This window comes from Epinephelus lanceolatus, chromosome 6 (genome assembly GCF_041903045.1).
Source record: "Epinephelus lanceolatus isolate andai-2023 chromosome 6, ASM4190304v1, whole genome shotgun sequence".
Taxonomy (NCBI): domain Eukaryota; kingdom Metazoa; phylum Chordata; class Actinopteri; order Perciformes; family Serranidae; genus Epinephelus; species Epinephelus lanceolatus.
Window position 1 is genome coordinate 1,701,151 of NC_135739.1, and position 22,744 is coordinate 1,723,894.

Here is a 22,744-nt window from a genome sequence, read left to right on the forward strand (position 1 = left end):
CATTTAGAGCTTTATAAGTTAACAGTAGGATTTTAAATTCAATTCTGGATTTTACAGGGAGCCAGTGCAGAGAAGCTAAAACAGGAGAAATATGATCTCGTTTCTTAGTTCCTGTTAGTACACGTGCTGCTGCATTCTGAATTAGCTGGAGAGTTTTTAAGGACTTACTAGAGCTACCTGATAATAGAGAGTTACAGTAATCCAGCCTTGAGGTAACAAAAGCGTGGACCAATTTTTCTGCATCTTTTCGGGTCAGGATAGGCCTAATTTTCGCAATATTACGCAGATGAAAAAATGCAGTCCGTGAGGTTTGCTTTAAATGAGAATTAAAAGACAAATCTTGATCAAATATTACTCCGAGGTTTCTTACGGTAGTGCTAGAGGCCAGAGCAATGCCATCTAGAGAAACTATGTCATCAGATAAAGAGTCTCTGAGTTGTTTGGGGCCAAGAACAATAACTTCAGTTTTGTCTGAATTTAACATCAGGAAATTGGTGCTCATCCAATTTTTTATGTCTTTAAGGCAGTTATGGAGTTTAGTTAATTGATTACTTTCTTCTGGCTTCATCGATAAATACAACTGTGTATCATCCGCATAACAATGGAAGTTTATAGAGTGATTTCTAATGATGTTACCTAAAGGAAGCATATATAGAGTAAATAGGATTGGTCCGAGCACAGAACCTTGCGGAACTCCAAAACAAACTTTGGTACGTAAGGATGATTCATAACGAACGTCAACAAATTGAAAACGATCAGATAAATAAGATTTAAACCAGCTTAGTGCTGAACCTTTTAGGCCAATTAAGTGTTCCAGTCTCTGCAGTAGAATTTGATGGTCAATTGTGTCAAACGCCGCACTAAGATCTAATAAAACAAGAACAGAGACGAGTCCTTTGTCTGAAGCAATCAGAAGGTCATTTGTAATTTTAACTAGAGCTGTCTCAGTGCTATGATGCACTCTAAATCCTGACTGAAATTCCTCAAATAAATTATTATCATGGAGAAAATCACACAGCTGGTCTGCGACTACTTTCTCAAGGATCTTTGACATAAAGGGAAGATTAGATATTGGTCTATAGTTGGCTAACACCTCTGGATCCAGGGTGGGCTTTTTTAGGAGAGGTTTAATTACAGCTACCTTAAAAGACTGTGGTACATAGCCTGTTAATAGGGATATATTGATCATATCTAATATATGAGTGTTAACTAAAGGAAAGACCTCCTTAAGTAGCCTAGTTGGGATGGGGTCTAAGAGACACGTTGATGATTTAGATGAAGAAATCACTGCGGTCAATTCTTGAAGAGAAATTGGGGAGAAGCAATCTAAATATATATTAGATTCTACAGCTGTGTTTGAGGTTAGATAGGTAGGCCTACCATCCGAGGGCAGGAGGTCATGAATTTTGCCTCTAATAGTTAGAATTTTGTCATTAAAAAAGCTCATAAAATCATTACTGCTAAGGGCTAAAGGAATACAAGGCTCAATAGAGCTTTGACTCTCAGTCAGCCTGGCTACAGTGCTGAAAAGAAACCTGGGGTTGTTCTTGTTTTCTTCTATTAATGCTGAGTAATAGTTTGCTCTGGCATTGCGGAGGCCCCTCTTATAAGTTTTGAGACTGTCTGTCCAGATTAAACGAGATTCTTCCAGTTTGGTTAATCGCCAATTCCTTTCAAATTTTCGCGATATTTGTTTTAACCTACGGGTTTGAGAGTTATACCAAGGAGCAAACTTTCTTTGCTTTGTTAACTTCTTTTTAAGAGGAGCTACAGAGTCGAGCGTTGTTCGCAGCGAGCCTACGGCGCTATCAACAAAATGATCAATTTGGGAGAGGTTAAAGTCGGCACGGGAAACCTCTGTTACTGAAGGTATTGGTATTGAATTTAACGACGAAGTAATCTTTTCCTTAAATTTTGTGACAGCACTATCTGATAAACATCTAGTATAGTAACTGTTGCTAAGTGGCGTGTAATTGAGTAAAAAGAAATCAAAAGTAATCAGATAATGATCTGATAGCAAGGGATTCTGTGGAAAGACTTTTAGGTTATCAATTTCAATTCCATACGTCAGAACTAGATCGAGGGTATGGTTAAAACAGTGAGTGGGTTCATGTACACCCTGACTGAAGCCAATGGAGTCTATTAATGAGATAAACGCGGTAGCCAGGGAGTCATTATCAACGTCGACATGAATGTTAAAATCGCCTACAATAATAACTTTATCTGATTTAAGAACTAAACTGGATAAAAACTCTGAGAATTCAGATACAAATTCAGAATACGGGCCAGGAGCACGGTACACTATAACAAATAAAAGTGGCTGCGAGGTTTTCCAGGTCGGATGTAAAACACTAAGAACGAGGCTTTCAAATGAATTATAATCTAGTTTAGGTTTAGGGCTGATTAACAGACTAGAGTTAAAAATGGCTGCAACTCCCCCTCCTCGGCCGCTGCCTCGAGGAATGTGGGTATTATTATGACTGGGAGGAGTGGACTCATTTAGACTAACATATTCATCTTGACACAGCCAGGTTTCAGTGAGACTGAGTAAATCAATATGATTATCTGATATTAATTCGTTTACTAACACTGCTTTAGACGATAGAGACCTGATATTTAACAGTCCGCATTTAATTCTCCTGTTTTGTCTTTCTGTCACAGAAGAGGTTTTAATTTTTATGAGGTTGTTATGCACAACTCCTCTTTGTTTAATTTTAGATTTAAATAATTTAGGTGGTCGGGGGACAGACACCGTTTGTATAAAACTATGAAAACTATGGCTGGGTAACTGAACTAGAAGCTCAGAGAGGCGTTTAGGACTGCAACTCTCTGTCCTGGTCTCAACTCTGGGTTGTCAGGGATTTAAATTACTAATAAAATTTGCCAGGTTCCTAGAAATGAGAGCAGCTCCATCCAAAGTGGGGTGAATGCCGTCTCTCCTAATAAGACCAGGTTTTCCCCAGAAAGTTTGCCAATTATTAACAAAACCCACATCGTTTGCTGGACACCACCTGGACAGCCAGTGGTTAAATGATGACATGCGGCTAAACATGTCATCACTGGTCAGATTTGGGAGGGGTCCAGAGAAAACTACGGAGTCCGACATCGTTTTTGCATATTCACACACCGAGGCAATATTAATTTTAGTGACCTCCGATTGGCGTAACCGGGTGTCATTGCCGCCGACGTGAATAACAATCTTACTGAATCTACGTTTAGCTTTAGCCAGCAGTTTTAAATTTGATTCAATGTCGCCCGCTCTGGCCCCAGGGATACATTTGACTATGGCCGCTGGTGTTGCTAATTTCACGTTCCTCAGAATAGAGCTGCCAATAACCAGAGTTTTATCCTCAGCGGGTGTGTCGCTGAGTGGGGAAAAGCGGTTGGAAACGTGAACAGGCTGGTGGTGAGCCGTGGGCTTCTGCTTGGAGCTGTGCTTCTGGCGAACCGTAACCCAACCTCCCGGCTGAACGGGAGTTACCGGAGGACAGTTAGCAGAGGCTAAGGCTATGCTATGTGGCTCCGCACCGGCTACAGGGGGCTGGCTAACTACCGCAGCTTTTGAATGGTTTTCCATGGTGCGGAGCTGCGCTTCTAATTCACTAAGCCTCGCCTCCAACGCAGCAAATAAGCTACACTTATTACAATTACCACTGTCGCTAAAGGAGGCAGAGGCATAACTGAACATTTGGCACACCGGGCAAGAAAGAGCAGGAGAAGGAGAAGCCATGGCTAAGCTAAAGTAGCTAACAAGGCTAAGAGCGTGCAAACAACAGCTAAGAGATTAGCGAGAAAGTCGTAGAAAGAAGGAGAGCTATAAGTGCTTAAACAGAACCAGTGTGGGTTATGACTTGAAGTAGACGTTAAAGCAGCGTTAAAGCAACATTTTTCTGTTGTTATAGCGCCACCCAGTTGCCAATTAGAGTTAAATTTCTCCAGTCACCTTGAGGCGTCCTGTTCTACATATCTACCAAGTTTAGTAAAAATCCATATGGCGGTTAGGCCTAGATAAGAAATGAGCTCTCTAGCGCCCCCATTTTGTTTGATGGGGTCAATAATGGAGGGGTCCCCTCAGATTATGTGTGGTCATATGCCTACAAAGTTGCGTGGTGATGGGTGAAACCCTTGAGATGTTATACACCTTTATGTGATGAGCCACGCCCTCCGCAATATTCATTGCCTTATAGAAGCTCAGTTTTAGTAAGTTTTCCAACTTTTGCCAAGAGGGAACTTTAGATATTGGTCCCTAGATTATGTTCACCCAGTTTCATGCAGATCGCTCAAACTTCCTAGGAAGAGATCCATTTGAAGTGTTTTTCAAAACATTCAAAATGGAGGAAAATCTATATAAGCGGAAGTTATGGGTTCTTGAGGCAAATGTGTTCCTCATGAGGAGAGGCATCTCTGTGCAAAGTTTCATGTCTCTACGACATACGGGGCATGAGATATGCCCATTCAAAGTTTGACATTTCAATGGGTTGCTATAGCGCCCCCCTTTGGCCAATTGATGTAATATTGCTTCATTGGCATCCTCCCATGACCCTCTACCACTGTGCCAAATTTCACATGGATTGACCAAGTCAGTGAGGAGAAAAACATGGAACACACACACACAGAGTTTTCATCATTATATAGTCAGATTGTTGCTTAATAATTACAAATGTATTGTAGCATGTGTCACATGGTCTGCTTTGTCTTTTAAGTGGAAGCTGTAAATGTGTTAGTATGATGAAGTGTGTAACTTGTATGTTGCTGCTGGGCTGTAGTTGTCATCCTAAAGTCAGAACCACTTTTACAGTTTTATATTACAGTGAGTATTTTGGCGTTGACGTGGTCTGAATGCGAGCGTTCAATCTACGTCTACAAATAGTCGGTTTTAAACCACTTTTCAACAGACAAATGTTGGCTGGGAATATTTAACTTCCACTGACCTGCAAAGAAAATACGATGGGAAGCACTTTTCCTCTAACTCCAAATGTTAGATGAGATGGTTTAAGAGACGTAAATTTAAAATGAATAGGCTGTTCATGGTTAACATTGTGTGTATGGTATGTACAGTATTCTAGCCTAATCTGTTCGTATAGCTGCCAACATTCTGTAAATCTACTAATGTAGCGGGGGACAACACACTAACATGTTCAGTTGATTAAGGTGTGCTGATGATATCAAATCTGATCCTTTAGACGTCTTACCCTTTAAAAGTGTGTCACTAACGGTCTTTTCTGCACTGCTAACATGTGCTGCTGACTTCCAGGAGCTACTGAGAGGCTCCATGATCCTCCATTGCTGTAAAAAATTAAAAAAAAGTCCATTGGAGTGAACGGAGATGACGTGACCCTGACTGTTCTACGGCTCTGGGTGGGACAAAGCAGAACAAAGCCTTCATGTGGCCATGACGGTACGCTGGTGAACGTGGGTGCTTGGCCTTCTCTGCGGGTGCTCGGGCCCCGAAGCACCCAGGGAAGCGGCGCCTATGGTGACAACAATCCCTGATGTGCCTGCAGAGCCTCATTCAGCTCATCATGTTGGAAAAGTTTGAGCAGCAGCAGAGTTGAACCCGGAGCAGATCGTGGAGGACTTCAATGTTCCCGCTTCACAGGTTTCCATTGTTCAACCCATTTGTAGTTCTCTACGCTGTCAGCCATTTTGTCTTTGTGTCTTTGTCACTAGTGAGGATATATTGTGTGTTTTGTTTTGCTGGCTTTATTGTGAATGATTACCTCTGGAATCAAACCTTCTGTTTAATGTTGCACACGAGTGAATGAATCCACCAACTACTGTGTCAAGAACTCCAAAATCCTTCTACCTTTACTATTGATGTGCTCATTGTGCTTATAGTTATCACTGAATTATTAACAGAGACTGATGGAATTAACTCTCTGTCATTTTTTCCTTTTCCAGCATGGAGCCCCACAACTTGATTTCATGTCAATTAAATTATATTTTTAAAATAATTAATCATCATTTTTAATAGTCATTAATTATTTCTGACAAACATTTTGATATTTTGAACCCTGAGTTCCAACAACTCCATTAACTTTACTGTAAAATGTGAAAAGTCTGTAGAACATTAAATGTCTAACTGTTGTGAGCTGAGTGTCACAGTTCTGGCTGCACCTTGTAAATGACAGATAACACACCCTGCCTCTTTGTGGAATGCAGTTAAGCCTGAAAAGCCTTCACTGTCCTCCCTGTCAACACATTTGTTTTTGATCAGACAGAATCAAACTATTTGACAGTCGTCGTGTCAGAGAGGTGAAATGGCGCAGCGAGGAGTTGAGCTGGACCGAGAAACCTTGTCTTGTTCCATCTGTCTGGATCTACTGAAGGATCCGGGGACTCTTCCCTGTGGACACAGCTACTGCATCAACTGTATTCAAAGCTTCTGGGATGGAGAGGATGAGAAGAGAATCTACAGCTGCCCTCAGTGTAGGCAGAGCTTCACACCGAGGCCTGTCCTGAGGAAAAACACCATGTTAGCAGATTTAGTGGAGAAACTGAAGAAGACTGGACTCCAAGCTGCTCCTGCTGATCACTGCTATGCTGGAGCTGAAGATGTGGCCTGTGATGTCTGCACTGGGAGGAAACTGAAAGCCTTCAAGTCCTGTCTGCAGTGTGTGGCCTCTTACTGTGAGAAACACCTCCAGCCTCATCGTGACTCGGCTCCATTACAGAAACACAAGCTGGTGGAGCCCTCCAAGAAGCTGCAGGAGAACATCTGCTCTCGTCATGATGAGGTGATGAAGATGTTCTGCCGCACTGATCAGCAGTGTATCTGTTATCTCTGCTCTGTGGATGAACATAAAGGCCACGACACAGTGTCAGCTGCAGCAGAAAGGACTGAGAGGCAGAGAGAGCTGGAGGGGAGTCGACAAAACATCCAGCAGAGAATCCAGGACACAGAGAAAGATGTGAAGCTGCTCCAACAGGAGGTGGAGGCTATCAGTCGCTCTGCTGATAAAGCAGTGGAGCACAGTGAGAAGATCTTCACTGAGCTGATCCGTCTCATGGAGAAAAGACGCTCTGATGTGAAGCAGCAGCTCAGATGGCAGCAGGAAACTGAAGTGAGTCGAGTCAAAGAGCTTCAGGAGAAGCTGGAGCAGGAGATCACTGAGCTGAAGAGGAAAGACGCTGAGCTGAAGCAGCTCTCACACACAGAGGATCACAACCAGTTTCTACACAACTACCCCTCACTGTCAGCACTCAGTGAAGCCACACACTCATCCAGCATCAACATCCGTCCTCGCCGCTACTTTGAGGACGTGACAGCGGCTGTGTCAGGAGTCAGAGATAAACTACAGGACGCTCTGAGGGACACATGGACAAACGTCTCACTGACAGGGACTGAAGTGGATGTTTTACTGCCACAACCAGAGCCCAAGACCAGAGCTGAGTTCTTCAGATATTCACGTCACATCACACTGGATCCAAACACAGCAAACACACTGCTGTTATTATCTGAGGGGAACAGGAAGGTGACAGTAATGAGACAACACCAGTCTTATTCTAAACACCCAGACAGATTCACTGACTGGTGTCAGGTCCTGAGTAGAGAGAGTCTGACTGGACGTTGTTACTGGGAGGTGGAGTGGAGAGAAGGAGTTTCTGTAGCAGTCACATACAAGAATATCAGCAGAGCAGGGGATGAATGTGAATTTGGACACAATTACAAATCTTGGGCGTTAGATTGTGACAATGACGGTTATGAGTTTTATCACAACACAGTCCAAACTCCCGTCTCAGGTCCTCGGTCCTCCAGAGTAGGAGTGTACCTGGATCACAGTGCAGGTATTCTGTCCTTCTACAGCGTCTCTGAAACCATGACTCTCCTCCACAGAGTCCAGACCACATTCACTCAGCCTCTCTATGCTGGACTTGGTTATTCTGTATTATTATTTGGTTTTCCTGGATCGACTGCAGAGTTGTGTGAACTGAAATAGTCAGAAGTCATTTAAGGGTTAAACTCTGTCTTTAGTCTCCATGTTTGTTGCTGACAGCTGATTGTTGTGGCGTTTCTTCACTGCACTGAGATCAGCTGTCAGTCAAACATTGTGGGCGGGACTTTGACATCTTCTCCTGAGTTGTTGTGTAAATGTTTGAGTTTCTTTAGGTGCACTCTAAAATATGATTCATGGGGTCAGTGGGTAACGCTTCAAATACACAAGTTTGTCAGCAGAAACAAATGAAGTTGGGGCTCTGTAAAGATCAGAGCAAAGAAAATTGTTTTCCTGTTTTCTGATCCTATTAATCACCACATGGTTTATTCAGTTCATGAAATGAGTCTTTGCTTTATTAGAAAACAAGAACAAACTAAATTCCCATAAGAAATGACGTTGATTTATTTTTTACTTTTCTCCAGTGTGTGCTTTTTGTGTTAAAGCTCCAGTGTGTAGGATTTTGGGGGATATATTGTCAGAAATTGAATATTATATAAGAAGTGTGTTTTCTTTAGTGTTCAATCACCTGAAAATAAGAATCGTTGTGTTTTGTTTAATCTTCTCAGTTTAGTGCAGCTACACTGTGCCACATGGATCTAATAACTTGGGTATGACATCATGTGTGATGTCAGCAGACTGTACGATGACAGCGCCGACTGAATCACAGGCTACGATGTAACAGCTTCACATACTGAGTGATGCTGCAGGGTTATTACTGCTCCAACTGGGAAGCTACACACAGAGGGACACATTAATACAATTACTAATATCATTGATGAAATTAATACCACAGTGTTGTGAACATGTTGATAAAATGTCTACAGAATGTTTTTAATAATATGTCTGAAAAAATGTTTGAAAATTATGAATAAAATGTAAAAAAGAAGAAAGAGTCTGAAAATATGTTGATAACATGTTAGAAAAAAGGTGACAAAATGTCTGAAAATTATTTAAAAAGTAAGTTTGTTTCATTAACGTGTTTTAGTCAGCTGACAACTTATTTTGAGAAGTTCAAAAACAGTTTTGACATTTTTGAGTAAGATGGAATTAAAATAAATCAGTTAGAACATCTTAAATAAAATAGTTTGACCACTAAATATCATTGCAACGCTATTTTTTAAAATTAATTGTATTACCTACATTTTTCTGCATCATATTTTCTTTAATTTTACCTTTTTTTATTTATATATATTACATTTACCCTGTGACGTTTTCATGTCATATTTCGTATGTTTTCTGTCTTTGTCTCAATGTCACATGTTGTAAGTGCTGATTTCTCATTTGTCAAATAATATAATAAATAAGGTAAAGGCAGACATATTAATAACTGCAGCAACAAATGATGATTTAAGAAGTTTTTTTATTTTATCTTCAATTTTAAAGGAAAATTTGATATTCAAGTGACGACTTTAACAATAATTTAATTAAATTTTTGAGCTTGACAGTTTTGTTTTTTTACCCTCAATTTAAAATCAATAAATGCACAAGGGGGGAAACTGAACTGAGGCTTCATTTGAAAGCAGGAAACAAAGTTCAAAGTGCTGCTGGTCGTCCTGGAATCAGCGCTCCCTCCTCTTCCTGCTCTCACACAACTAAATGCATTGTTATACGAGTGTTTTGATTTATTTTAATCACATTTATGAGTTATTGGCTTTATCTGTATTTTCTGTGGCTAATAAAAAAGTTCCTGGGAATTTTTTCATTGACGTATTGCTTCTTTTCTGCCGTTATATTTCTTCTGCGATGCTTTATTTTATCCCAGAGACTTAAGTTTAGTAAATCTCTTTTTGTTGTTTTGTAGAACAGGATTTGTGCTGCAGTATTACACTATGGTATTTGTCCTGTTTAATAAGTTGTTTGCCGTCTGAAGCTGTGAATAAATGCAGCTTTGTTTCAGGCTGATTTAGTGAAATTGAAATGTTTTCCCAGTGAACACCAACCAGGATTTCAACATTGTTTTCTGGTTGAATATTGTTTGATATTCGGTCTGAATGTCTCAGACCTCTTTTCAACCAGCTAAAATGTGGTTACAACTTCAACATGTCAAATTACAAACTTGTTAAATTACTTTGATCATTTGTTCAGTTTTAAGTCAAAGAGAGACGATACTGATGAGTGTGTAGGGTATTTCTCCAAAGCCACATTGCACTGGTGGGTGAAATGTGGCTTACAAGATGTGATTTCAATGTATTTAATGTTTAATATAAAATGTCATAAATATGGAACTGTATGATCTGTGTGCTGCTAGCAAGAAGCTTTCAGGACATTTTCAGTTTCAGATCTGTACATTTACATCACTGTGCTTACTGCTGCAATGCACATGTGCAAATGTGACACCCATGAATGTGTGGTCACATTATGTGATTTAATTGTTTCAGTTTTTATGTGTTTATTGTTGAAGAGCCTTTTTTCAGTTCATTGTATGTGTTTTTATATTTGGAGTCAGTTCCTGATTTTTGCCACAAGGGGGCATCGCCTCGTTAGTGAGACGCTTGGTGAGGCTCCAACTCTCGTCTTCAGTGCAACAGCAGCGAGCGAAGGAAACACACTAACGTTACAACCTGTTGCCTGTCTCATCATTACATTGTTCTTTCCAGGTTAGTAGCTGGTAAAATAACACATGTGACGTTTAGGTATGATGTATATGTAAAGCCCTGCTTGTGTTTTATCTGTCAGGAGGTTGATTTTGTTTCTTTTGAGCTCAGTCAGAAATCACAATTTGCCTCACAGGGCTTTACAGCAGATGACATCCCTCTGTCCTTATGACCCTCACAGCTGATCAGGAAAAACTCCCCAAAAAACCCTTTAACGGGGAAAAAATGGTGGAAACCTCAGACCTTAGTAGCGGCTCTAAAGCGCCAAGTGTTTGTGAACAGGACTTTAGAGTCGCACCAGTAGAGCTAAACATGTAGAGTTTGTCCTGAGGGCGGCGCTAAAGGACAGATCATGGGTCTGTAAAGGGTTCGTCCTCTGAGGAGCAGGACGTGTGGATTTTTTTCGTGTTGACATGATGTCGACTCTTCAGCTGCTTTCTGTAAAACATCTGAAGCAGCTCAGACTAAAAACATCCAACACACACACACACACACACACACACACACACACACACAGCAGAGACCTGAGCTCTGCTGGAAGCAACAACATTTAATTAATGTTTCTAATGATGAATGATGATGATGATGTTGAGTGTGTGTGTGTAACATGACTGCTGTGGACGTGTGCACGATGTTTGTTATGTATCGTGTGTAATTACTGTGTGTGTATTCTGTGTCTGATCGGCTGCGTTCTACCTCCTGACGGCTCGTTCAGCTCAGCGTCAGAGCCCGGTGTCGCCTCTGTCCACCGGCAGGCACGGAGACATTTGAACATGCAGTGACTAATCACATTTACAGAAACAGGCCCACATTCTCATCAAGTGTGAGATTGATTTTTAAATTTGCTGAAGCTCCCATTTGCCGGAAAAAATGTTGCCATTGTTTGTTTCTGCAAACCATGCAACATTATATTTGTACCTTATAGAAACTTTACATTTCAGCTGTGGTTAATGTGTCCTTATGTTTAGGCGGCTGTGGCTCAGAGGACGGAGCAGGTCGTCCACTAACTGAAAGATCGACGGTTCAATCTCCGGCTCCTGACACATTATCCTTGAGCAAGATACTGAACCTCGAACTGCTTCTGATGGATGTTTGAGTGTTGTAAAAACAGGTGGCACTTCGTATGGTAGCCTCGGCCACCAGTGTGTGAATGTGTGTGTGTGTGTGTGTGTGTGTGTGTGTGTGAATGTGACTCGGAGTGTAAAAAGCACTTTGAGTGCTCAGAAGACTAGAAAGGTCCGATACAAGTGCAGATCCATTTACTAAAAAACATTTGATTACATGCACGTGAGAGCATGTTCTCGTTCAGGGGTGCTGCACAGTATATGTACATGTATGACTACGTATGTGCACGTGGTCACACCGGAGTCACAGGAACAACGCTCAGATTTACTTACATCGGCGGTTCCATCAGCTGTTCTGTGAATTTCATGTAAATTCAATGTGAAGACCTGATTAGATGCAAATTCCTGTCAGGCAGCGCGATGGACGCGACACGAATGACGCAAAATACATGAATTCAGCAGAGCGACTTAGAGTTGAAAAATCTGAACATCAGCAACTGACTGGTAGAAGTTCATTCATTGATTCAGCGATTTCACATGTGTATGATGCGAGTAATTCACACGTATGAAGCAAGTCCCCACAAAATATTCCAGCGTTCAAACTCTCAACTCTCAAACTCACCATTAGTCCAAAGAATGTGCATTCGTTCACCTCAGGTACAGTTTGTCTCTGGACAGCAGGTGCTAAAATTTCTAATATTTTATTTTTAATTGGTGTTTGACATCCAGTTTTTGCTCATCATCCACTCCATCATTAGCTGCTATAAAACTTCAGCTGATGGATACGTCCTCCCCCCAGCGGTGGACGTCTCTTGTGTCCCAGGAATTTTATGGATCAAAACAGCAGCTCCAAAACTGTCCTGACAAATTTCTGGTCTTTCTAATCAGCCTCTCCATCCATCCATCCCTCCATCCATCCATCCACTTTCATCCGCTTATCCGGGGCCAGCTCTCGGGGGCAGCAGGCCAAGCAAAGCACCCCAGACGTCCCTCTCCCCAGCAACGCTTTCCAGCTCCTCCTGGAGGACCCCAAGGTGTTCCCAGGCCAGATGAGATGTATAATCCCTCCAGTGTGTTCTGGGTCAGCCCGGGGCCTCCTACCAGCTGGACATGCCTGAAACACCTCTAACAGGAGGCGCCCAGGAGGATCCTGATCAGATGCTGAACCACCTCAACTGACCCCTTTTGATGCGAAGGAGCAGCGGCTCTACTCCGAGCTCCCTCCAGATGTCCGATCTCCTCCCCCTATCTCTCTCTATGATACTAATTGATACAGCAAACGTCTCCCCTGAGTCTAGCTGACCCGGACCCTCGCACTTTGACCTCACCTGATGATGACGTCACATCAGATCGGATGATTCACACATTATAAACATTTATTTTTATATATATTTAGATATATATTTTCTGACGTTCTCATACGCTGACCAGACTTTTAAGTGTTTAGATATCCCGTGAGTTAACTACTTACAGAGTATGCTGTTCCACCCCTTGTCAACAGGGGGTGCTGCAGCACATCTGTGCCTATGATTGGTTATGGTGAGGAACAGATCATGTTTGGGTTTAAAATAAATGGTTTTGGAGGAACAATTGCTGCTGGAAAAACAGTAATGACTCACTAAAAAACAGTAGTCTGCAGCTCAGCAGGCGAGTCTCTGAGGTGCCACGCCATCCACCACTCCCTCCACCTCCTGATGACAAAGGCAGCTCATATACTACGTCACTTTGGAGACAATGATACGATACATATTGGTGGTTTGCAGAAACAATGCCTAAATTTTCAGACTGGGCTTCATCAGGCCGTCCTCAGAGTCTGACCTGAACTTTTAAACTTTATCTAAAAGTTGTATTCCAGCTGTCAGTGTGATTCAGACACTCACACCTACTTTTACAGACTCGTTCTCTGAAGCTGCTTCTTTCCTACATCATAGTTTTCTGACTGATTTGGAGACCAATAAAACTCCATCAGTATCATCACATGGTGGATCAGAGGTGCAGAGGGACGGACCGGGCCAGCAGGGCGATGGTTAACTGCTTCTGTTTCCATGGCGATGCGCTCCGAGGCTCCTGCCCCCGTCGACATCCCATTGCTCATTGCCGTGACGACCTTTATCCAGAGATAAATCATTCAGCGGCGGCCTGTGGACACGACTTTAACGAGATTTTGTCACCTGGCTGAACAGAGCAGGAGCAGCGGCGTCCTCCTGCCCCGACACGCCAACCGCGTTCAATCAGAGCAGAAAAACCACGACGTCGTCACAACAGGAGGAAACGGTGTGTGAACTCTGGGAGAGATCCAACACTGAAGGAGGGAAACCACATCAGCTCTGCTCAGACCTGATCACTCAACAAGTTACAGGATCAAAATCCTCCTGGTGCTGCTCAGAGTTCAACAGACTGACTCGATGACACGTCATTAACCTGCAGTGTGAACTCGACCCGCTCGACATGAAGGCTAAAGGTTAAAGAAATAAACTGATGGGGAGAGAACAGACAGCACCCAGCTTCAAAATATCAACAATAAACTCTGATCATACAAAGAGTGCTGGCTCTCAGAGATGACGCCTTCATACAACACATTCACAACATGTTTTGAAAGAAATGTGACGTCAGATTATTTTAATAAATCAACAAAATGAAGAAATGCTCTTTAGTGATTTATCTGGCAAATTCTAGAAAATGTAAAATATTCACTGAGAACGTATTTGATTTGTTTTTGATTAATACATTAATAAACTGTGACAAAAACACAGTATCAGCTGCTGGTGACTGCAGCATCAGTAAACTGTTGTTCAGTTTAGTTCAGAGAGAGATCAACGTCTGGTTTAACACCTTAACCTAAGTGCTATACTTGAGTACAGTTTTGAGGTATTTGTACTTTACTCAAGTGTTTCTATTTGATGCCACGTTATACGTCTTCTCCTCTACAACTGTGACAAATCATGTCCGACAAAAAAACCCATCAAATTTAAACTTAACACACTAATTTCATTTCTGGGGTGAAACATTACTTTTAAAAGATTTATGTGTATGAAATATATATATGATATCTAAAATATTATGATCTGCTTTAATTTATTTTTATGTCTAAACTTGCCCTGTGTCAGGAAACAGCCTCGACCCAGACGAGAATTCACGACTTCAAACTATCAAAAAATGTGTTTAAAGCCTTCAAAATCTAAAACTAACAGTCCGTACTGAGAACATCGGTTTAAAAATGTGCTGCTATAATCATGTTTTAGCCCTGACCGACAGTCATGTGCTGACTTGGTGTGGTGTGGTGTGGTTTGGTGTGGCTTGGTGTGGCTTGGCTTGGCGTGGCGTGGCGTGGCGTGGCGTGGTTTGGTTTGGTTTGGTTTGGTTTGGTGTGTTGTGGTGTGGTGTGGTTTGGTGTGGTGTGGTGTGGTTTGGTGTGGTGTGGTTTGGTGTGGTGTGGTGTGGTGTGGCTTGGTGTGGCTTGGCGTGGCGTGGCATGGCGTGGTTTGGTTTGGTTTGGTTTGGTGTGTTGTGGTGTGGTGTGGTGTGGTTTGGTGTGGTGTGGTGTGGTGTGGTGTGGTGTGGTTTGGTGTGGTGTGGTTTGGTGTGGTTTGGTGTGGTGTGGTTTGGTGTGGTTTGGTGTGGTGTGGTTTGTTGTGGTGTGGTGTGGTGTGGTGTGGTGTGGTGTGGTGTGGTGTGGTTTGGTGTGGTTTGGTGTGGTGTGGTGTGGTTTGGTGTGGTTTGGTGTGGTGTGGTGTGGTGTGGTGTGGTGTGGTGTGGTTTGGTGTGGTTTGGTGTGGTGTGGTGTGGTGTGGTGTGGTTTGGTGTGGTGTGGTGTGGTTTGGTGTGGTGTGGTTTGGTGTGGTGTGGTGTGGTTTGGTGTGGTGTGGTTTGGTGTGGTGTGGTGTGGTGTGGTGTGGTGTGGTGTGGTGTGGTGTGGTTTGGTGTGGTGTGGTGTGGTGTGGTTTGGTGTGGTGTGGTGTGGTGTGGTTTGGTGTGGTGTGGTGTGGTTTGGTGTGGTGTGGTTTGGTGTGGTGTGGTGTGGTTTGGTGTGGTGTGGTTTGGTGTGGTGTGGTGTGGTGTGGTGTGGTGTGGTTTGGTGTGGTTTGGTGTGGTGTGGTTTGGTGTGGTGTGGTGTGGTGTGGTGTGGTGTGGTGTGGTGTGGTGTGGTTTGGTGTGGTGTGGTGTGGTGTGGTGTGGTTTGGTGTGGTTTGGTGTGGTGTGGTTTGGTGTGGTGTGGTGTGGTGTGGTTTGGTGTGGTGTGGTGTGGTGTGGTGTGGTGTGGTGTGGTTTGGTGTGGTGTGGTGTGGTGTGGGCCGCCCCCACCTATTGTTGTTGCAGATGTTTTTTCATCATCATCATCATCTCACTGTGGCTGTTTCTGATTTCACTCTTCCTCCCTGCTGCATCATTAGACTTGTCTTAATTGAACAAAGTTCCACTCATTCAACACAACACATTTCATTTCCTGTAGATTCTTCACAATAAGAGTCCCACATTATTTTGTTATGTAAAAACTTTGATTGTAAAGCAGCAAAATAAGGAAATGTTTTTGAGCAGCAACTTCTTCTAATGCGGCTGATGGTGAAGAGGAAACAGTAAAATAAAGCAAATATCTAAAGTACAAACAGGACGCAGGAAGAAACTAAACTTCAAACCACACAGGTTGACTCTGTAGACCTTCTAAATCCAAACCAAATAAGAATTATGGTTTGATGAGCATTAAGAGAACTCCATTAAGAATTAAGAGCAACTTTGAAAATTAAATGTCTCTTCACTACGACTGCTGTTAAATAAATACCACTAGTCCATAGCCATTGGTAGCTTTGTCACCTTCTACCTATGCCAGTCCTCAATGCCTATGTGCAGTTTCACATAGATTGACCACGTCAGTGAGTAGAAAAACGTGGGACAGACAGAATGACTGACTGACAGAATGACACACTGACAGTTTCTGTGATTATGTACAGCATACCATACCATGACTTAGTCATACCAAACATTAGAAAACAACACCAACATTGGTCCACAGGGGGAGCCACAGCGATCGGTCGCATTTTAGCCATTTTGAAGCATTTTTCTGTTGTTATAGCGCCACCCAGTTGCCAATTAGAGTTAAATTTCTCCAGTCACCTTGAGGCGTCCTGTTCTACATATCTACCAAGTTTGGTAAAAATCCATATGGCGGTTAGGCCTAGATAAGAAATGAGCTCTCTAGCGCCCCCATTTTGTTTGATGGGGTCAATAATGGAGGGGTCCCCTCAGATTATGTGTGGTCATATGCCTACAAAGTTGCGTGGTGATGGGTGAAACCCTTGAGATGTTATACACCTTTATGTGATGAGCCACGCCCTCTGCAATATTCATTGCCTTATAGAAGCTCAGTTTTAGTACGTTTTCCAACTTTTGCCAAGAGGGAACTTTAGATATTGCTCCCTAGATTATATTAACCCAGTTTCATGCAGATCGAGTTTAAGTGTTTTTCAAAAAATTCAAAATGGTGGAAAATCTATATAAGCGGAAGTTATGGGTTCTTGAGGCAAATGTGTTCCTCATGAGGAGAGGCATCTCTGTGCAAAGTTTCATGTCTCTACGACATACGGGGCATGAGATATGCCCATTCAAAGTTTGACATTTCAATGGGTTGCTATAGCGCCCCCCTTTGGCCAATTGATGTAATATTGCTTCATTGGCATCCTCCCATGACCCTCTACCACTGTGCCAAATTTCACATGGATTGACCAAGTCAGTGAGGAGAAAAACATGGAACACACACACACACACACAGTTTTCCTCATTATATAGTGAGACAGAACATTTTGTCAGCTCCATCAGATCTGACCTCTGACATCCATCATGTATGATATTTAAGACAAAATAAAATCACTGGAGGTCGGTGTGTTACGAGGTTTAATAGTCAAGACTTTGATGTTTTATATCTTTTAATTATGTGATGAATTGCAATCTCACAACAGTGCGGTTTTATTGTCACTGAACATGTTGCCTTTGATTTTTAATTAATTATCTAAAAAAAAAAATCTACTACTAGAAAATCATAATTGTAATTGCAATTTCATAAAAAAAAAATTTAAACCCTAGAACTGTTGCTACATGCATCACAATCTTTTGGGAAAGCTGCTTTAAAATCAGATATTTTAAGCTGTAACAATGCCCCCCAAAAAACACAAAATCCTGGAGGGACTGCGTCAATAAAACGTCACTGCTGTGTTTTACATCACATGTTAAATGAGGCTGAAAACTTATTCTGAATACAACACAGGGAGTTTTTATGTTGTAAGAATGTCCTTTGGACTGTAAAGCTGTTTAAAGTCTCCTGTTCAACTTAGAGAAACATATATTCCTTCGCCCGTCGAGTCTGTGCTGTTCTTGTTTTTTAAACCAAACAGCTGGAGGGCCGCCGGGCGTTCAGGACCAAATCTTGTCGACAAATATGAGTGATGTTTTCAGATGAAATGTGTTTAGATGCCGTCATCGCTCTGGTCCCGTCTGCAGGTTTGTGACCCAGCATGCTGTCATACACAGCAGCTGTCAGGATGTGACAGACGTCAGCTCGTACCCGCCGGCCAAACACCACTTGATGCTGACATCACATGACTGTTAAAAGACTTTACATCCAACGTGGGTGTGAGCTGAACAACACCGCAGCTGGGGGGCTTTACAGGAAATCTGGAGGTGTGGTAACGTGTGGAAGTGATGATGAAGTCATCTGAAGAGTTTACAGCAGTCTTGATTTGACAGCAGCGAGACGCTCACAGCTTGCTAACAGACGTGATGACTTGTTGCGTTGGTGATTTATGGCACTTGTTGACATGGCGGCATCTCATGAGCCCGAACACAGCAAACAGCACATCAGACTGACACGCTCACCCGTCTCCACGTGTCACACTCATGTTAAATATTCAGCGACCAGACACTGCAGGTTTATTACAGGCTGATAACATCCTGATGATTTATCTGCTCTGAACGTCTCAGCAGCAGTGGAGCTGAAGATTCTCCCGAGGGTGGTGCTTTGAATCTTAAAGACATTTTAGGTCTCAAAAGAAGAAGAATGAAATGAGTGGACGACGTCCCCACAGTGTCTCGTGACAGGAGAGAGCGCTGAGTCAACTTCACTCAGCTGAGCTCTAAATACTGCGTTAGTCCTCTAAAGACGTGCAGACTGTGATCAGAATACCTTTATTGGTCCCCGGGGGGGGGAGGAGAGATTACCTTTCAGTTATACCTTTCTGTGATACATTGCTCCAAACTACAGTGCCCTCCAAAAGTATTGGAACAGTGAGTCCAATTCATTTACTTTTGTTGTAGACTGAAAATATTTGGGTTTGACATCAAAAGATGAATATGAGACAAGAGATCAACATTTCAGCTTTTATTTCCAGGTATTTACATCTGGATCTGATACACAACTTAGAAGATAGCATTATTTGTAATGGAACACAAAATTTTTAGGTGAGCAAAAGTATTGGAGCATATAAACTTAAAATAGATTAAAGTGAATGAGACTTAATATTTAGTTGCAAATCCTTTGCTTTCAATAACTGCATCAAGCCTGTGACCCATTGACATCACCAAACTTTTGCATTCTTCTTTTGTGATGCTTTTCCAGGCTTTCACCGCAGCCTCTTTCAGCTGTTGTTTGTTTTGGGGGGTTACTCCCTTCAGTCTCCTCTTCAGCAGGTAAAATGCATGCTCTATTGGGTTTAAGTCTGGAGACTGACTTGGCCAGTCTAAAACCTTCCACTTCTTGCCCCTGATGAACTCCTTTGTTGTTTTGGCAGTGTGTTTTGGGTCGTTATCTTGCTGCATGATGAAGGATCTCCCAATCAGTTTGGTTGCATCTTTCTTTAAATTAGCAGACAAAATGTTTCTGTAGACTTGTGAGTTGATTTTGCTGCTGCCATCATGTGTTACATCATCAATGAAGATGAAAGAGCCCGTCCCAGAAGAAGCCATGCAAGCCCAAGCCATGACATTACCTCCACCGTGTTTCACAGATGAGCTTGTATGTTTGGGATCATGAGCAGATCCTTTCTTTCTCCAAACTTTCGCCTTTCCATCACTTCGGAAAAAGTTAATCTTTGTCTCATCAGTCCATAAAACTTTTTCCCAGAATTTTTGAGGCTCATCTCTGTACCTTTTGGCGAAAATACAGCCTGGCCTTCCTATTCTTCTTGCTAATGAGTGGTTTGTATCTTCTGGTGTAGCCTCTGTACTTTTGTTCATGAAGTCTTCTGCGAACAGTAGATTGTGATACCTTCACTCCTGCCCTCTGGAGGTTGTTGCTGATGTCACTAACAGTTGTTTTAGGGTCTTTCTTTACAGCTCTCACAATGTTTCTGTCATCAACTGCTGATGTTTTCCTTGGTCTACCTGTTCGACGTCTGTTGCTTAGTACACCAGTGGTTTCTTTCTTCTTCAGGACATTCCAAATGGTTGTACTGGCTATGGCCAATGTTTGTGCAATGGCTCTGATTGATTGTCCATCTTCTCTCAGATTCACAATTGCTTCTTTTTCACCCATAGACAGCTCTCTGGTTTTCATGTTGGTTCCACCTCTAAATGCAGTCTGCACAGGCAAAACCTATCGTACCCAATCTGACACTGAGCTCAGACATTCAGTGCTATTTATTGTTTGAATAATCAATGTAATTGGGAGACACCTGGGCAACAAAACACACCTGTCAGTCACATGTTCCAATACTTTTGCTCTCATGAAAAATGGGTGGGTTCAAACAAAAGGTGCTATCTTCTAAGTTGTGTATCAGATCCAGATGTAAATACCTGGAAATAAAAGCTGAAATGTTGATCTCTTGTCTCATATTCATCTTTTGATGTCAAACCCAAATATTTTCAGTCTACAACAAAAATAAAGGAATTGGCCTCATTGTTCCAATACTTTTGGAGGGCACTGTATAAATCAAGGTCATTTTGGTACTACAGTTACCGCTGGTCGGATCAGGCCATCCCGAGTCTCCATCCATGTCAGTGAAAACATGGATGCTTCACACACAGAAGATCTATACAATCAGCACAGCTTCAAGATTAGAGTCACCAATTCAGTATCTGACCAAATGTCTCCCCTTCTGTTCCTGAGATATGATGTTAAAACGTGATGATGTCACAGTCAAGCTGACCTTTGACCTTTTGACCTTCATTATATTATCCTGTTAGACATTTGAGTCAAGTTTGGTCAGAACTAGTGAATGAATTCCTGAGTTATGGCCAAGAACATATTTTGTGAGGTCACACTGACCTTTGACCTTCAACCACAAACCTTTAATCAGGTTATTCTTCAGTCTAAGTGGATGTTTGTGCCAAATTTAAAGAAATTCCCTCAAGGTGTTCTTGAAATATCATGTTCATGAGAATGAGACAGATAAGGTCACAGTGACCTTTGACCCATGACCACTAAAACTAGTCAGTTCATTGTTGGGTCCAAGTGAACATTTTTGCCAAATTTGTGAAGACATTCTCTTGAGGCCTGTGATAGTCTTGCGACCTGTCCAGGGTGAACCTCGCCTCTCGCCCAATGTCAGCTGGGATAGGCTCCTCCCCCCTGCGACCCCTAACAGGAAAGAGATTATGGAAGATGATTCTCTTGAGGCGTTCTTGAGATGTCCCGAACATGATGCCTCCAGCCATGGCTGTCGCCAGCGTGGAGGCATAAGAACATCAGGTCTCCAGAGCGTTCTCAAACCCTCCCAGCCGAGCGTTTCCTGAGGAGCACCTGGTGTACTCAGCTGGGTGTTGACGCTCTGGTGGACACGACGCCTAAAGAGACGCTGCTCCTTTGAAAGGGGCCAGTAGAGGTGGTTCAACATCTGATCAGGATCCACCTGGGCGCCTCCTGTTAGAGGCTCCCCGGGAAGGTCCAGCAGGTAGGAGACTCCGAGGCAGACCCAGAAAACGCTGGAGGGATTATATATCTTATCTGGGAGCGCCTTGGGGTCCTCCAGGAGGAGCTGCTCCTGTAACCCAGCCCGGGTACACAAATGAAAATGGATGGATGGATGAAGAAGAGATGGAGGGAGAGTTCTGACTCAGAATCATCTCCTGCAGTATCATGTCTTTGTCCATGTCTATTACAGACTATAACATCCTGTCATGTCACCATGGTTACAGTGTCCTGGACTATGAGTTAAATTACAGTGAAAGTCTTATTCCCCACCTCCGTCCGTCATGTTTGTGTTGGATCTGATTTCTGCTTTTCAGACTTCAAACATTAACGATCCTGCTTCACACACAGAGAGCTGATCAAAGTCAGGACACGTTCACCTGGAGCTGCCTTCACTTTTATCTGTGCTGTTTCATGTTCTGTCTCTGCTCTCCTGCTAATCTGTGATGCCAGTCCTTGTTACTGTATCAGGTGAAACAGCAGTGAATGAAAACATGGATAAACTCAGCAGATAAAAAGGAGGATAAACTAGAGTGTGATTATCCTCTCTGCTGCAGAGTCCAGCCTGGCAGTTTAAATCCCGTCTGACAGAAGGGCTAAACCGGTCCGACACGCCAGGCACCGAGTCCTAATGAGAGCTCGGTAAAATACACCACACCTGCTCGCCTCAAAGCTGCAAATCAATCCCTGCAGCAGAGAGCTTGTTCCTGCAGCTGAGGAGGAGGAGGAGGAGGGCCAGGGAGTTTAATCTCCTGTTGCAGAGATTCCCCGTCTTCAGCTCCTCTCTCCGTCTCAAAGGACTCGTCCTGAAAGTGAAGGACCGTCTCCTCCCGTTGGCTTTCATCAACTCCAAATCCAGCGGCGTCTCAAACTGAGAGCTTTGTGACGGCGCGATGCCGAACACAGAGCTTTCGTCTCCGGCGCCGTCTTCAGATCAGACAGGCAGGTTTTTAATTTGGACTTTGAAGTTTTAAGGACGGCTGCTGTCTGCAGCAGAGTGTCCCTGTCTGTTCTGTGTGAGTCAGAGCAGACTCAAGCTAAATGCTCTCAGGGTGGAGACGTCTGAGTGCATCACATCATGTCCTGCAGACGCTCCGATAACATGTTACACCCGGAGACATCATGTAACCATTGTTCCAGCTGAGAGGGAGGAGAATTCCAACCACTGCATGGTCAGGGTGGGAATCACCAGGTGACCCACGATACGGTATTATCACGATACGTCACGATTTACCTGCTAAGATAAAGTTTTCAGGC

General features: G+C 42.8%; 2 protein-coding genes across 5 annotated transcripts in view; one reads left to right on the forward strand and one right to left on the reverse strand.

Annotated features, from left to right (window-relative positions):
• Nucleotides 1-22,744, reverse strand: part of patj (PATJ crumbs cell polarity complex component) — a 223,032-nt gene that overhangs the window by 42,318 nt on the left and 157,970 nt on the right. The window lies entirely within an intron of this gene.
• LOC144463643 (tripartite motif-containing protein 16-like) lies at nucleotides 6,234-9,631 on the forward strand. Its single transcript, XM_078168436.1, has one exon. The coding sequence runs from the start codon at nucleotides 6,261-6,263 to the stop codon at nucleotides 7,938-7,940; it is 1,680 nt and encodes a 559-aa protein (XP_078024562.1). The 5' UTR covers nucleotides 6,234-6,260; the 3' UTR covers nucleotides 7,941-9,631.

Coding starts and splice junctions, on each gene's coding strand:
- LOC144463643 (XM_078168436.1), top strand. CDS start 6,261: ATGGCGCAGCGAGGAGTTGAGCTGGACCGAGAAACCTTGTCTTGTTCC.